The sequence below is a fragment of the Ranitomeya variabilis genome, chromosome 2 (genome assembly GCF_051348905.1).
Source record: "Ranitomeya variabilis isolate aRanVar5 chromosome 2, aRanVar5.hap1, whole genome shotgun sequence".
NCBI classification, from domain to species: Eukaryota; Metazoa; Chordata; class Amphibia; order Anura; family Dendrobatidae; genus Ranitomeya; species Ranitomeya variabilis.
In genome coordinates, this window is record NC_135233.1 from 623610676 (window position 1) to 623627588 (window position 16913).

Consider the following 16913-nt stretch of genomic DNA (forward strand, 5'->3'; position numbering starts at 1 on the left):
TCCTCTGTCCTCCTTCAGACTCCTCTGTCCCACTTCTCTAGACTCCTCTATCCTCCTTTTCTAGACTCCTTTGTCCTCTGACTACTCTATCCTAATCCTCCAGAATCATCTGTCCTCCTTTTCTAGACTCTTCTCTCTTCCTCCTCCATCCTCTTCCAGACTCCTGTCCTCTCTCCTCCAGACTCCTCTGTCCTCCATGTAATAGGTATGGGGCCTATACATGGCACTGTGTACCTGAGTGTGTATATATATATATATATATATATATATATATATATACACATATACAGAGCTGGCCTGGAGCTCGGCTCAAACAGCTGTTCCTGCCGGGGCCACGGCCTTTAGTCTCCATGAGAGCAATGAGGATGACCAGGAGGTGGAGGCCGACGTACCTGCCCAGAAATACTTGTGTCTTTCAGCTGGGAATCTGCACGCTTCGTTTTGCTTATGGAGACTGGTCTACTGGATCCAGAACCCTCGCGGGAACGCACTCTCTTCATTCCTTGAGCCGGCCTACGAGACACAGGGAGCCGGTGTAGTCATGGCCGGACAGGGAGAGGTCACAGCCGAGCCGCAGAGTCCCTTTAGTAACTCAGACTCCGCAGGTATAAATTGTGTTATTGGCGGTCCGACCACACATCGTTATATTTGTGGTGTGCGATCAGGTCAGGTCTGGAGCTTATCTTGAGGGACACGTACAGTTTAATCTACATGTCCCTTTGTGATGTCTCCACCCGTGATCGCTCCATTGACCGTTTAATCCCACAAAAGTAATGGTGACGTGTCCCTGGGGAGCAGGGGGCTGCAGAGCTGGCACATGGTGGTCTCTTCCCACACATTACTCCGGGAGCCTTCTATGCATGTGAAGCTGGCGGGTCCCGGCTCTGCTCGTTTCGAGGAGACCACTGGATCACAGGCGATCACTCATAGTCTCTGTGTCCCCCAATAACACAAAGGACGAATGCGACTGACCACTGTCAGCGTTTCACTGCCGCCGTTGTCACACCCGCTCTCCTTACCCCTTCTTGGTCGGCTGAATCGTCACCTCTCGGATGATCTTGCTGAGGTTGTAACGAAACTCCAGCAGTCCGCAGTTCTCTAGGGTGAAGGAGCACAACCTGCGGCTGCCCAGCACCATGGCTCCAAAGTTAATGTCTGAGGACGGGGAGAGGTGGTACTTGGCGAAGGTGGAGGAAGCAGAGATGCGGATGGGGATACTCGCTATTGTCTCCCCCATGTCTGACAGGACGGGGTCGATTACCTGCAGAGAATGCAGACGGGATACAAGACGGGTAATCTGCACATTAGCATCGGACACTGTTCAGACTTCTGCAGATTCATCTGGTACTCGAGGCGCTTGTCAGGAGCGGCAGGAGTGTAAGGAAAGTGCTGGTACCTACTACAAACCCCACCGCCCACACTCACAAGGACATACCTGGCACTTCAGGATGGGTTTGTCCACGATCTGCACCTCCTCCTTGGTTAAGAACACAATCTGCACCTGGGTGGCCCGGTCGCTGGGGCTCAAGGTGCCCTTCTGTGGCAGGATGGAGAAGATGGTGCTGAGATCGGGCAGTCCCGGGGCAGAAGCTTCCAAGGAGAAACTGTTGGCAAGAAGAAAAGGAGCCTTGGTTTAGGGCTGCAGTGTCAGGAATGGTAAAACCTGCAACCATGTCAGTCACCGCCGGCCCCGATATCAGGATTTCTCTCACCGCGTCCGTGTGTAAATGTCAGTGATACAACACAGGACTCCATACTGCATATCAGGGAGGCTCCATCAGCGGAGGAGGATGGCCGGCGTTGTCACACCTCACCATACACGTCCCAGAAATTTACCTGAAGCCGATCTCGTACTTCCCCTTGTTCTTCAGAGAAAGGGAATGTTTCATTTCATCAGAGATCTTAACTACTCCGAAGTCCAGGCCTCCATCTGTTCCTGTGGAGATGACAACCAGGCCTGAAGAGGACGTGTGAGGCCAACAGATGCGAGGAGGACGTGTGAGGCCAGCAGATGCGAGGAGGGCGTGTGTGCGGCTGGTGGATGTGAGGAGGACATGTGTGCGGCTGGTGGGTGCGAGGAGGGCGTGTGTGCGGCCGGTGGATGTGAGGAGGACGTGTGTGCGGCCGGTGGATGTGAGGAGGACGTGTGTGCGGCCGGTGGATGTGAGGAGGATGTGTGTGCGGCCGGTGGATGTGAGGAGGACGTGTGTGCGGCCGGTGGATGTGAGGAGGACGTGTGTGCGGCCGGTGGATGTGAGGAGGACGTGTGTGCGGCCGGTGGATGTGAGGAGTGCGGCCGGTGGATGTGAGGAGGACGTGTGTGCGGCCGGTGGATGTGAGGAGGACGTGTGTGCGGCCGGTGGATGTGAGGAGGACGTGTGTGCGGCCGGTGGATGTGAGGAGGACGTGTGTGCGGCCGGTGGATGTGAGGAGGACGTGTGTGCGGCCGGTGGATGTGAGGAGGACGTGTGTGCGGCCGGTGGATGTGAGGAGGACGTGTGTGCGGCCGGTGGATGTGAGGAGGACGTGTGTGCGGCCGGTGGATGTGAGGAGGACGTGTGTGCGGCCGGTGGATGTGAGGAGGACGTGTGTGCGGCCGGTGGATGTGAGGAGGACGTGTGTGCGGCCGGTGGATGTGAGGAGGACGTGTGTGCGGCCGGTGGATGTGAGGAGGACGTGTGTGCCGCCAGTGGATGTGAGGAGGGCGTGTGTGCGGCCAGTAGGGTATACATGGTCAGTATCAGTGGGTTATGACATTGTCATACGCAGCTCTACCTTTAGGGAAGCTGATATCTAGAGCCACATCATAAGACTCAGCAAAGACATGAATGTTCTCCAGCTGCACAATTCCCAGAATGTTTTCAACGTCTGAAACCTACAGAGAGAACATGGAAGAGTATGTGAGATAACAGCCGGCATCACCGGGATCCTCGGCCATGACATCCACCCTGCTACCTCCAGACGAATGAACTTCTTGATGTTGGTGGCTTTGCCTGCCTTGAAGTAAAGCTGTAAGCCATACTCAGAGCGAGGTGCCACAATACCCTGGCCCTGAGACACCGAGAAATCATCGCCCAGGTTCTCCAGACCTGTCACCCTCCAGGCGGCCGGTAAGAAGGTGCTATTCCTGAGGAAGACTGTTTTGGTGTCCTTCCTGTGAAAAAGTATGGCATTAATGGACTGAGGGACTCTGCAGCATCAGAGATCATTACCTGAGTGCGAGCATTGTCTCCCATTTCCCAGAACAAAGCCAAAGCTTACACAGAACTGGAAGTGACAGCCACAAAACCGACAGCGACAGCCATAAAACCAGTGGTGACAATTACAGAACTAGCATTGACAGATACAGATTCGGCAGTGATAGCCACATAACCGACAGTGAGAGCAACAGAACCGACGGTAACAGCCACAAAACCGACAGCGACAGTCACAGAACCAGCGGTAACAGTTACAGAACCGGTGATGACAGCTACAGAACCGGTGGTGATAGCCACAAAACCGACAGCGACAGCCACAGAACCAGCGGTGACAGCCACAGAACTGGTGGTGATAGCCACAAAACCGACGGTGACAGCTACAGAACCGACGGTGACAGCCACAAAACCGACGGTGACAGCCACACAACCGACGGTGACAGCCACACAACCGGTGGTGACAGCTACACAACCGGTGGTGACAGCTACCGAACCAGCAGTGGCAGCTACAGAACCGACGGTGACAGCTACAGAACCAGCAGTGGCAGCTACAGAACCGACAGTGACAGCTACAGAACCAGCAGTGGCAGCTACAGAACCGGCGGTGACAGCCACAGAACAGATGGTGACAGCTACAGAACCCGCAGTGACAGCTACAGAACCGACAGTGACAGCCACAGAACCAGCGGTGACAGTTACAGAACTGGTGTTGACAGCTACAGAACCGGCGGTGATAGCCACAAAACCAACGGTGACAGCTACAGAACCGACGGTGACAGCCACAGAACCAGCAGTGGCAGCTACAGAACCGGCGGTGACAGCCACAGAACAGACGGTGACAGCCACAGAACAGACGGTGACAGCTACAGAACCCACAGTGACAGCTACAGAACCGACGGTGACAGCCACAGAACCAGCGGTGACAGTTACAGAACTGGTATTGACAGCTACAAAACCGGCGGTGATAGCCACAAAACCGACGGTGACAGCTACAGAACCGACGGTGACAGCCACAAAACCGACGGTGACAGCCACAAAACCGACGGTGACAGCTACAGAACCGACGGTGACAGCCACAAAACCGACGGTGACAGCCACAAAACTGACGGTGACAGCTACAGAACCGGTGGTGACAGCCACATGGAAGCTTCAATGACCACACATGAGCCAACATGTGGCGAGCCCTGCCGGAAGGAAGCGGAGGGCATCTGAGGGGGGTCCTGGATTCGTTTCTCCCCTCAGTAGATCTGATTACTCACCGATGCAGCAGCATCTTCTCAAAGTGAACCTGCTTGCGGTCAAGCTCCAGCTCAGGGCGGACACCTCTGCAGCACACATGGAAGATGACAGGCTCAGGGTTGTCCTTGATGCAGCCCACGATATTATCGTCAAACACCCCTGGAGCGGTGGGATAAGCCCATAAGGAGAGCGTCTGGGACAGAGGACACAAGGCACGGTTACTGCTGCCTGTATCTGGCTGCACGCTCTGCTCATCTCCCTCCTAACACTTGTGGTAGGGAACGGCACGCGTCAGTGCATGCAGCCCCGCGACAAATGCGTGAAGCCCTGTGACAAATGTGTGCAGCCCCATGTCAGTGCATGCAGCCCCTTGTCAGTGCATGCAGCCCCGCGACAAGTGTGTGAAGCCCCGCGACAAGTGCGTGCAGCCCCGTGTCAGTGTGTGCATCCCCCGACAAGTGCGTGCAGCCCCGTGTCAGTGCAAGCAGCCCTGCGGCAAGTGTGTGCAGTCTCACGTCATTGCATGCAGTCCCGCCTCATTGCATGCAGCCGTCAGTGCACGCAGCACCGCGTCATGGCATGCGGCCCCAGTGGATGCAGTCGTCAGTGCACGCAGTGTATATAGCTTCTTGTGAGTACAGTCCCCACAATCACACCTGCTTTTCCCCGGGCTTCAGGCTCATAGTCGGAGGGTCCAGGATGAAGGTTGCAGCTTTCATGTCATACTGGAAGCAGAATGTGACGTCAGACTCCAGAGGGGACACATTGCAGATGGTCACTTTCTCCATGTTCTCTGGATATTGTCCGGCTTTATATCTACAGAGAAGCAGAGCACAAAATATTGTCTGCAAGACCTTGGGGCTGCAGACAGTCGCCATGATGGCCATCACCTCCTGCCATCAATGTCACAGCTGCACATTCTTACACCATCATTTGTCAGAACCATGTGACTGATGACATCATGAATACTTCCTGTGAGGTCACACCGATGTAACAGTGAATGCTGCGCAGCACAGAGTGCACGTTAAATGCTCTGCTATGCAGCACAGAGTGCACGTTATATGCTCTGCTACGCAGAACAGAGTGCACATTGTCAGCTCTGCTACGCAGCACAGAGTGCACATTGTCAGCTCTGCTACGCAGCACAGAGTGCACATTGTCAGCTCTGCTACGCAGCACAGAGTGCACATTGTCAGCTCTACTACGCAGCACAGGGTGCACATTGTCAGCTCTACTACGCAGCACAGGTATCTTCAGGCTGTAAATCATCTGCTGGATTCATAGTTGGTGTTCATTGTGCCCCCTGAACTGATTGTCTAACATTTGGGGGGTCTGTGCATCCAGATCAGTGATAAAACTGGCAATAAAACTGCTGGAGTCAGCACCCAGCTCTTCTGACAATTTAAAGGGGTTGTCCTTTACGTGAACATCCCCTTAAAAGCTGTAATACTTTGAGTGGACAAGCTTACCTTCACACCCTGGATTGGCGCAGTGTCAGTGATGTCTGCGCCGGTCTCACCTGGCATTATTATGTCATGGTCCCTGCAGCCAATCAGCAGTCATCAGGGGGAGCAGCGCAGACTAATAGGCAGCGGGAACCATGTAATCACGACATAACGTGCACTGGGAGACCCGGCGCCAACATTGCTGGAACTGTGCCACTGCACGAGGCGAATATACAGCGAGGACGGAAAGTATTCACACCCCTTTACATTTCTCACTCTTTGTTTCATTGCAGCCATTTGGTAAATTCTATAAAGTTCATTTTTTCTCAGTAATGTTCAATCCGCACTCCATCTTCACTGAAAAAAACAGAAATGTAGAAATGTTTGCAAATTTATAAAAAAAAAGAAAAACTGAAATATCCCATGGTCATAAGTCTTCAGACCCTTTGCTCCGTATTGGGTAGAAGCACCTTTTGAGCTAGTACAGCCATGAGTCTTCTTGGGAATGATACAACACGTTTTTCACACCTGGATTTGGGGATCCTTTACCATTCTTCCTTGCAGATCCTCTCCAGTTCCGTCAGGTTGGATCGTGAATGTTGGTGGACAGCCATTTTCAGGTCTCCAGAGATGCTCAGTTGGGTTTAGGTAAGGGCTCTGGCTGGGCCGATCAAGAATGGTCACAGAGTTGTTCTGAAGCCACTCCTTTGTTATTTTAGCTGTGCGCTTAGGGTCATTGTCTTGTTGGATGGTGAACCTTCGGCCAAGTCTGAGGTCCAGAGAACTCTGGAAGAGGTTTTCATCCAGGATATCTCTGTACTTGGCCGCATTCATGTTTCCTTCAATGACAACCAGTTGTCCTGTCCCTGCAGCTGAAGAACACCCCCATAGCATGATGCTGCCACCACCATGCTTCACTGTAGGGATTGTATTGGGCAGGTGATGAGCAGTGCCTGTTTTTCTCCACACATACCGCTTAGAATTATCACCAAAAAGGTCCATCTTCGTCTCATCAGACCAGAGAATCTTATTTCTCATAGTCTGGGAGTCCTTCATGTGTTATTTAGTAAACTCTATGAGGCTTTCATAAGTCTTGCACTGAGGAGAGGCTCCCGTCGGGCCACTGTGCCATAAAGGCCCGACTAGTGGAGGGCTGCAGTGATAGGTGACTTTGTGGGAACTTTCTCCCATCTCCCTACTGCATCTCTGGAGCTCAGCCACAGTGATCTTGGGTCTTCCTTACCTCGCTCACCAAGGCTCTTCTCCCACGATTGCTCAGTTTGGCTGGACAGCCAGGTCTAGGAAGACTTCTGGTGGTCCCAAACTTCTTCCATTTAAGGATTATGGAGGCCACTGTGCTCTTAGGAACCTTGAGTGCTGCAGAAATTCTGTTGTAACCTTGGCCAGATCTGCGCCTTGCCACAATTTTGTCTCTGAGCTCCTTGGCCAGGTCCTTTGACCTAATGATTCTCAGTTGGTCTGACATGCACTGTGAGCGGTGAGGTCTTATATAGACAGGTGTGCGCCTTCCCAAATCAAGTCCTATCAGTTTAAATAAACACAGCTGGACTCCAATGAAGGAGTAGAACCATCTCAAGGAGGACCACAAGGAAATGGACAGCATGTGACTTAAATATGAGTGTCTGAGCAAAGGGTCTTAATACTTATGACCATGGGATATTTCAGTTTTTGTTTTTTAATAAATTTGCAAAAATGTTTACATTTGTTTTTTTCAGTGAAGATGGGGCGCAGAGTGCACATTAATGACAAAAATGAACTTTTTGGAACTTACCAAATGTCTGCAATGAAACAAAGTAAAAATATAAAGGGGTCTGAATACTTTCCGTACTCAATATAAGCTTTATCTTTTTTACTTGGGGGAATACAGCATAGACGTAGGTGATGTGCAGTAATGGACAACCCCTTTAAAGTTACACATTTTGTCATGAACTATGATCAGTGGTGAGAAAAAGGCATCACAATTTGCAGGCTGAGAGGCCCAGGAAGAACTTAGCAGAAATTGAGAAACGCATTACTGCGGGGACTCCTAGCCAAGACGTGTTTACAAACAAACCCCCAGGACTTGCTGAGCATAGTGATAACTTTGTCTTTCTTCTACGAGGTTCATATTGTTCTCACCTGAGTGGGAGTAGTTATATCGCCCTTGCTGCAGTGTGCCCATTAGCCAGTACATAGCAGGCAGCTTTTCTGGCAACTAATTACCCTAGGTGCAGTACCCTGAATGACCTGAGGTTAAGGAGGGCGCCAGAGAGCTGCAAGTTCCAAACCGGAACTGGGATATAAATAAATCCCCTTCAGAAAAGAACTTGGGCAACCAAACAACCCCGGTTTATGTCATATTGGGGTCAGCGGGGTGGGATGATACAAATATCCTCCCTCTGATTCATAACACCCAGGAAGAACTAGAGGCCCGGGAAGAACTAGAGGCCAAGGAAGAACTAGAGGCCCAGGAAGAACTAGAGGCCCAGGAAGATCTAGAGGCCCGGGAAGAACTAGAGGCCTAGGAAGAAGTAGAGGCCCGTGAAGAAGTAGAGGCTGGGATGAACTAGAGGCCCGGGAAGAACTAGAGGCCTGGGGAGAACTAGAGGCCGGGGCTTAGTGTAAGTCCCGTCGGAGCCACCAGGCCCACTGACCTATCGCTCCGATTTGCAGAGATCTCTGCCGGCTCCTGACCTGGACAAGACACTTACACTGCCCACGTTTACACTCCTGGCACTGGAGACTCACTACAAGACATAATTGCACTGGCATTGCCCACCAGACTGCCTGCATACCCCGCAAACAGTCTGGAGACTGACAGACCTTCCATGACGGTCTGTGCCGCCATCTAGGCTTCCGTTTGGTCGCCGTCACCTGTGGAAAACTCTGCACTCACTTGTCTCGACTTTTACCGCACAACAGAGGTCCAAAGTCAAAGGTGGCGGAGCTGAGGATGAACTTCTTGTGAACAATCTCGTCGCTCTGGATTTTCTTCTTACGATGTGGAAAGACAATCCTGCAATCAGAGGTCCAGACTCAGCTCAGCGTGGTCATTCCCAGACCCAGACAGTGGTCCTACATGTCCGTGTGGCACCCTTGTATTAATGGCAGGCGACTTGTTATGGAAGGTACCTGGCCCTGTGAGCGGAGCGGGGACAGATGAGGCCCCCATGTTCCACCAGGACGGTCATACAGTGAAATGTTACCATCCTGTTAATTACCAATAATGAGGGCGGGTCCGCTGCTCCTGACCCTACACAGAACACAGCGGATCTCCGGCTGTGCAAGTCTATTATTCAGGCACTTTATGGCAAAACATGACACAGTGGCATTGATGTGGGGTCCGGCTCAGGGCATGGCTCTGGGGGACATGGCTGAAAGGGGACACAAGTTCGGGGGGGGGGGGGGGGGGGGGACACACCGCTCCGGGGAACACAGCTTCGGAGGACACAACTCCAGGGGGGCACGGCTCCAAGGGACATGGCTCTAGGGGGACAGGTTCTGCCGCGGGGGGCAAGGTCCTGGGGGCACCGCTCTGGGAGGCACGGCTCCAGGGGGCACAGTCCTGGGGGCACCGCTCTGGGGGGCACAGTTCTAGGAGACACAGCTCCATGGATGTGAGGATGAAGAACTTACTTTGGCTCTTTACTGATGGTGGGGAAGGTGCACACTCCGCGGCAGTACAGCTGGTATCTACGACGGGTCCCAACCAGCTCAAAGTTCAGGGTTAAATCGAAACTCCCAGCATGGCTTGAGTTGAATTGAATGCGTAGAGGCACTTCTCCCCCGGCTGGGACCACCCAGCGGAATACCCCGAGGCTGGAGACATAAGAACGATGAGAGGGGGTAGAGCTCAGAATCACAGGCTGACAACTGTCCTGACAAAAATCTCACCGAGGTGACCTCTCAGGCAGGACTTCTCCTGTGACACTGCTGCGGTCCATGTCGGAGAGCGGCGTCTGGGCGCCGGGCGGTGGAGAACGGCTATCCAGGTTCTGCTGCATCTTGCGGAGGGAGGAGGAGCGGCGTTTCTCCTTCTGGCTCTCGCGGCCGGGGTCCACAGCTTTGTCCTTCTTGCTCCGGCTCTTGGTGGGGGTCACCTGTTCCTCCTGAAATGGTAGACAGTCGTTATCCCAACCACACAGACATACAAGCGGGAGACACCTCACAGACCCCAGAGACTCTGATATAGTAGTCTGCAGGGGTCACAGTCGCCGCCGGCACTGGTAGTGGAATGGAGACATACCTCAATATGAAGGAGGCAAGGCGCAGCCCCCAAGGTGAGCAGCGTGTCATCTGCGGCCCACCAGCCTCGTCTAGCTGCAGATTGTGATGTCTACGGACCCGGGAACTCCCGTTACTGATGGCCTACATGTCTTGTACCCGCACAGCCCTACAGGACAATCTGTGGCCCTCCAGATCTACACAGGCAGACAATATGGCAGCCGTCTTACCTTCTGCATGGGGATGAGGAGCACAGGCTCCGGCTCAGGATCTGGATCCTTCTTATCTTCAGTAATCACATTGGGGTCGTCAGGAGAAGCGGCAATGAAGGAGAAGTGGCCGAGCGTCTCTGGGTCACTACACAAATTCCTCCTTTCAGGGAAGGTGATGACTGAGAAAAGGTAAGGTGGGGGAATGGGTGGTCCGGATGGGCCGAGCCCTAGGCCTTCCAGCACCTGTGAGGAGCAGTAAGGTACATAAGGCAATGTGTGAATATGTGGCACATTGTGCAGCACAGGACTGGCAGCCATCACTACTGCTCATGGAGGGATGGACGCCGTCCACTCACCTCATCTACTGACGGCAGGAAGCTGCTCTGCAGAACAGTCTGACTGGTGGCTGGATCTCCTGACACGCGGAGCTCATAGTGTGGGATCCCCACACCCATCTTCAGCTCCTCCTCTAGGTTCTCCTGCCCTTTTTTCTCTGGGCCTACGTGGACCCCCGCTTCCTCTGCCGTGGCTCGCAGCTTCTCCAGACGCTCCTTCTCTATTCTATCTTTCTCAGCCTTCTCTCGCTCCAGTTTCTCCTGCCGTTCTCGATCTTTCCGGTACTTCTTACCGGACGGTGCCTGCCGCTCGGGTGCCTGCTCCTCCCCCTCATGTTGCCCATCTTCTGTAGTTGTAGGTGGTATTAGGACCCCCTGTACACGGTCCCAGAAAGTCAGGATGTGTAGGATCTCCTTCTGGGAGGACTCGTATGTCTTGAACATCTGCAGCAGCGGCTTCTCACTCTCGCTCGCCGGCTCCTTGTCCTCCTGGACACTCACATGCTGGAGAAAGTCTCGGTTTTTCTTTTTTCTTCCTTCGTCGACCTCATTCTGCACAGACTCGGTTCGGTTCACTGCAGCTTTTCGCTCAGTCCCCGAGTCCAATCGTGGTTCTGTTTTCACAGCGAGCAGATTCTGAGGCTGACGAGAGAAGGACGGGGTCACAACACTGTGGGGGTGACGGGTACACAACAATGTGGGGGTGTCGGGGACACGACCCTGCGGGGGTGCCGAAGACACGACACTGCGGGGGTGCCGAGGACACGACACTGCAGGGGTGCTGGGTGTCACGATAATGTGAATATGCCATGTTTGAGTATCTACCTAAAAGTACATTGGCTTTTCAGACACACACTGTGGGCCTTTCAGACCCCTCCTCTTCCCACTCTGCCTGTGTGTGTAACCCAAAACCCCTTATTTCTCCTCCTCCCTCAAGAATGTATATGGCTTCAAAGTGAAAGTAGAAGTAGAAGCACATGGGGAAAAAAAAAAACAGGTTTCTTTGTCTTTGATAATGTAAATATCATAGCACCGATTAATGATAGAAGTGGGACAAATACATTTTTGGCATGTGCTTTGGTAGAACTATCAGCCAGTGAGTTTTCTAGGTTCCAGAACCAGCACAAATGAGAAACGGATTACTATAGAACTGGGTCACCCAGCTACCCCATGTCTATACTTAAACTAATCCCTATGGCACGCTGATCGTAACGACAAAGGTGTCGTCTTTCTACGTGGTTCCTACGCCAAGATATGTGGGATGATGATTTCTCATACTGCTAAGACAGGGGAGTATCCAGCCTAAAAGTGAGGTCACCACAGAGGGAGGGCTTTGGTTTTTGGCTAGGAAATAACTGAGTGAAGCAGCAATCTTCACGTGTCTTTGTCTGGGGTCTAGCTGCTATACAGGGGTGCTATTCATCTAGATGTGTCCCCTCCTCCACAGCACACAGTCGGCAATCAGATGATATGACATAACGAAATGTAAGTGATTTTTTCAACATTAATCCCATTTTATTTGTAATTGTATTGTACATACAATATTTGTCTTCTTTATAATATATTTTTATACCTCTGTAAACACTGCCTACCTTTTTTGGAGTAAAATATAAAATGACCAGCTTTGTTTCTCTTTGCTCTATAACATACTGTCACTCCTCTGAAGTGAATTACGCTACTAATCTGGGTTGGCTCCGGACCCGTTAATGATTAAGAAATCGAAGCTGGTGGCAGCATAATTTGTCCTGTGCAATTGGGAGTCTTTGCAGCGACCGGCGGCGTTGATAATTATCGTTCCCGCCTGAGTGGGAGTAGTTACATCGCCCTCGCTGCAGTGTGCTCAACAGCCAGTACATAGAAGGCAGCCTTTCTGGTGACTAATTACTCTAGGTGCAGTACCCCGACTGATCTGAGGGTAAGGGGGTGCCAGAGAGCTGCAAGTTCCAAACCGGAAGTGGGAAAAATCGCCTTCAGAAAGAACCAGTAGCAACCAAACAACCCCGGTTCATGACAAATTGGTGTGAGCGGCAGGGATCATAAAGGTATCCTCCCCGTGAACCGTGACATATTGGTGGCAGCTGGATTCCTGACACTGGGGTCATGACACTGCGGGGGTTGCCGGATACACAACACTGCGGGGGTTTTGTTGGTAACAGCAGTAGGTACAATTTTGTGTCGGGGAAGTGTTGTCGGGGGCAGCAGTGGGGAGAATGTTGTGTTGGGGCTGTGTTGTGTCGGGGGCAATAGTGGGGGCAGTGTTTGGGGGGCAGAAGTGGGGGCAGTGTTGTGTCGGGGCAGCAGTGGTAGCAGTGTTGTGTCAGGGGCAGTGTTGTGTAGGGGCAGCGGTGGGGGTAGTGTTGTCAGGGGCAGCGGTGGGGGTAGTGTTGTCAGGGGCAGCGGTGGGGGCAGTGTTGTCAGGGGCAGCGGTGGGGGCAGTGTTGTCTGGGGCAGCAGTGGGGGCAGTGTTGTCAGGGGCAGCAGTGGGGGCAGTGTTGTCAGGGGCAGCAGTGGGGGCAGTGTTGTCAGGGGCAGCAGTGGGGGCAGTGTTGTCAGGGGCAGCAGTGGGGGCAGTGTTGTCATGGGCAGGGGTGGGGGCAGTGTTGTCAGGAGCAGCGGTGGGGGCAGTGTTGTATAGGGGGCAGCGGTGGGGTTAGTGTTGTGTCGGGGGGCAGTACCTGTTTGTTACCAGCCTGACTTTTCTTGCCCTCTTTCTCGGAGTCTCGGCTCTTTCCTCTCTTGGTTTTCCTCTTCTGCTCCTCTTCCTCCCTTTGCCTCGACAGTTCTTCTTGCAGCCTTCGCTCCTGCTCCGCTCTCGCTTGCCTTTGTTCTTGCTCTCTGCACCCCAAGGAGAAACACTCAGCACCCGATGATTAAGGCAAGATGGAGCCGACTGTACAAGATTTCAGCAGGATGGAGATCAGACCTTTTCTTACGCTCCTTCAAGGCTCGGAGACGCAGTCCATCAATACGCGCTTTCTCGTCCGCCGGTAACTGGTCGTACTGCTCCTCGTCCATCTCCTCCATGTTGGCTTTTTCCAGGGCCTGAACCCGAAGATGCTCCTGTTCTGTATTAAAAGCAAACAATGAAAAAATCAGTCTCATTTATCTGCAAATCCAAAAATGCAAATAAATCACCATCCTCAAAGACATTCCCAGTATATAGTGATGGCCGAAAGTGTTGGCACCCTTGAAACTGTCCCAGATAATAAAGTATTTTTCCCAGAAAACAATTGTAATTCCCCATGTTTTGTTACACACGTGACGATACAGCATTTTCTCCTTATTAACCAGACGTCTATTTTCAGTAAGCCAGGAGGAATAGACTGTTATCTATATGTTAACTTTATGTTTTTCTTTCTTGTTGGTCAAGAGTCTGAAATGTTGACTACTTGTAGGTTAAATTGATATTTCTAAATGGATGAATGGCTAATGTTTGCATCCTATATATCAGCTCCTACAACTGATTGTCTGCTATCTTTACAAGACCGTGAAACAGGGTCATTGAACAATGATGTTTGCTGATATATTATTACACATTGTCCAGGCCAGCTAGTTTGTGGACTTGAAAAATAGAAAAGGAAAAACTATGCAAATAGATGACATAATCAAACAATGTGAGTGGATCTCGTTACCATTCTTCACCATTGCCTGTGAATGCTGGCTTGAAGGACAACAAATTAACACAACAAAGTCCAGAATACATATAGGACTGGCACTTCAAATCGACAATACAAACCAATTTCTAATGACTGTAGTCAGTAGAAACTAGAAGAGATCCAGTAATACTAAAAGCTAAATATTTATTAATAATTCATTAATATATCATCAAAAAACAAATTAAAACAAGAAGAAAAATGTCTCAAAAAGGGAGACGCCACTGAAGGTAACACAAACCAGTAACTACATGATCATGAACCAGATACATCAAACCAATAGGCAGTAAATATAAAAATATATCAAAGTGGTACAATAGCCCGGCACAGAAAAACAATTCCACTTAAGCTACAAGTGTATGATCAACTATCAGTGAGAAAGAAAAGACTTATGTGGCCAGAATTTCACATAAGAATGATAGAACTACCCGGAGATCAGGGAAGATGAGACAAGTCAGGCTGGGAACAAACAGGTATGGGAACGTTAGATCAGGGTCATTTGGATGTTTTCGGTTGTCATTATGATTTACAAAGAGAAAACACAGTAGTCTGACAATAAATGGCCTCACCCAACCACTAACCATGAGTGGAGAAAAAGTTTAGATGTTAGCATTAATATTCTCTGAAAAAAGGCCAAGAAAGCAAAAATTCTGCCGGGGCATGTAAACTTTTGAGCACAACTGTATATATATATATATATATATATATATATATATATATATATATATATATATATATATATATATATATATATATACACACACACACACACATACACGACACAGAGGTCCCCGATATATATACGACACGGAAATCTCTGATATATAGATTTATATACTCGACACAGAGGTCCCCGATATATATACGACACGGAAATCCCTGATATATAGATTTATATACATGACACGGAGGTCCCCAATATACAGTATATACGACACAGAAATCCCCGATATATAGATTTATATACACGACACGGAGGTCCCCGATATATATACACAACACAGAAATCCCCGATATACACTCACCGGCCACTTTATTAGTTACACCATGCTAGTAACGGGTTGGACCCCCTTTTGCCTTCAGAACTGCCTCAATTCTTCGTGGCATAGATTCAACAAGGTGCTGGAAGCATTCCTCAGAGATTTTGGTCCATATTGACATGATGGCATCACACAGTTGCCGCAGATTTGTCGGCTGCACATCCCAAAGATGCTCCATACAAGGCAGGATGGATCCATGCTTTCATGTTGTTTACGCCAAATTCTGACCCTACCATCCGAATGTCGCAGCAGAAATCGAGACTCATCAGACCAAGCAACGTTTTTCCAATCTTCTACTGTCCAATTTCGATGAGCTTGTACAAATTGTAGCCTCAGTTTCCTGTTCTTAGCTGAAAGGAGTGGTACCCGGTGTGGTCTTCTGCTGCTGTAGCCCATCTGCCTCAAAGTTCGACGCACTGTGCGTTCAGAGATGCTCTTAGGCCTACCTTGGTTGTAACGGGTGGCGATTTGAGTCACTGTTGCCTTTCTATCAGCTCGAACCAGTCTGCCCATTCTCCTCTGACCTCTGGCATCAACAAGGCATTTCCGCCCACAGAACTGCCGCTCACTGGATTTTTTTTCTTTTTCGGACCATTCTCTGTAAACCCTAGAGATGGTTGTGCGTGAAAATCCCAGTAGATCAGCAGTTTCTGAAATACTCAGACCAGCCCTTCTGGCACCAACAACCATGCCACGTTCAAAGGCACTCAAATCACCTTTCTTCCCCATACTGATGCTCGGTTTGAACTGCAGGAGATTGTCTTGACCATGTCTACATGCCTAAATGCACTGAGTTGCCGCCATGTGATTGGCTGATTAGAAATTAAGTGTTAACAAGAAGTTGGACAGGTGTACCTAATAAAGTGGCCGGTGAGTGTATAGATTTATATACATGACACGGAGGTCCCCAATATATACGACACAGAAATCCCCGATATATAGATTTATATACACGACATGGAGGTCCCCAATATATATACGACACAGAAATCGCCGATATATAGATTTATATACACGACACGGAGGTCCCCAATATATATACGACACAGAAATCCCCGATATATAGATTTATATACACGACACGGAGGTCCCCAATATACAGTATATATGACACAGAAATCCCCGATATATAGATTTATATACATGACACGGAGGTCCCCGATATATATACAACACAGAAATCCCTGATATATAGATTTATATATACAAGACACGGAGGTCCCTGATATATATACGACACAGAAATCCTGGATATATAGATTTATATACACGACACAGAGGTCCCCGATGTCGGTCCTTATTACCATCCTGCTGCTTCCGGGCGGCGTCTCGCGCCTTCATCGTGGCGTAATCCTGCCACAAATTGAGCAGATATATATGCTGGCGATTGTTCAGAGCCTTCAGGACAATGTGGAGAGCTGAGGACGTACTGCGAGCAAACAAGGTATTGAGGCCATCAAACACAATACCGCGGAAACAGTCGCTTAGCTGCGAGGAAAGAAGAGTATAAAGTATAGACGGTGAGTGAGACCAGGAACAGTATACAGCGCAGTGTAACCCAATGCGGACCA

General features: G+C 50.4%; 1 protein-coding gene across 12 annotated transcripts in view; it reads right to left on the bottom strand.

Moving 5' to 3' along the window:
• The window catches only part of HYDIN (HYDIN axonemal central pair apparatus protein), a 141816-nt gene that overhangs the window by 42045 nt on the left and 82858 nt on the right, over positions 1-16913 (bottom strand). For 10 of the 12 annotated variants that reach the window (XM_077288948.1, XM_077288953.1, XM_077288949.1 and 7 more), the window contains 16 exons: positions 16647-16830; positions 13573-13714; positions 13325-13484; positions 10671-11291; positions 10333-10557; positions 9773-9987; positions 9515-9697; positions 8775-8894; positions 5090-5249; positions 4454-4626; positions 2956-3154; positions 2776-2875; positions 1837-1936; positions 1436-1604; positions 1020-1261; positions 393-513 (listed from right to left, as the gene is read on the bottom strand). In XM_077288948.1, the coding sequence (XP_077145063.1) occupies positions 393-513; positions 1020-1261; positions 1436-1604; positions 1837-1936; positions 2776-2875; positions 2956-3154; positions 4454-4626; positions 5090-5249; positions 8775-8894; positions 9515-9697; positions 9773-9987; positions 10333-10557; positions 10671-11291; positions 13325-13484; positions 13573-13714; positions 16647-16830 (3114 nt within the window). Of the gene's footprint in view, positions 1-392; positions 514-1019; positions 1262-1435; positions 1605-1836; positions 1937-2775; positions 2876-2955; positions 3155-4453; positions 4627-5089; positions 5250-8774; positions 8895-9514; positions 9698-9772; positions 9988-10332; positions 10558-10670; positions 11292-13324; positions 13485-13572; positions 13715-16646; positions 16831-16913 lie in introns of those variants that run through there. The other 2 variants (XM_077288954.1, XR_013221719.1) reach the window with 2 other exon arrangements.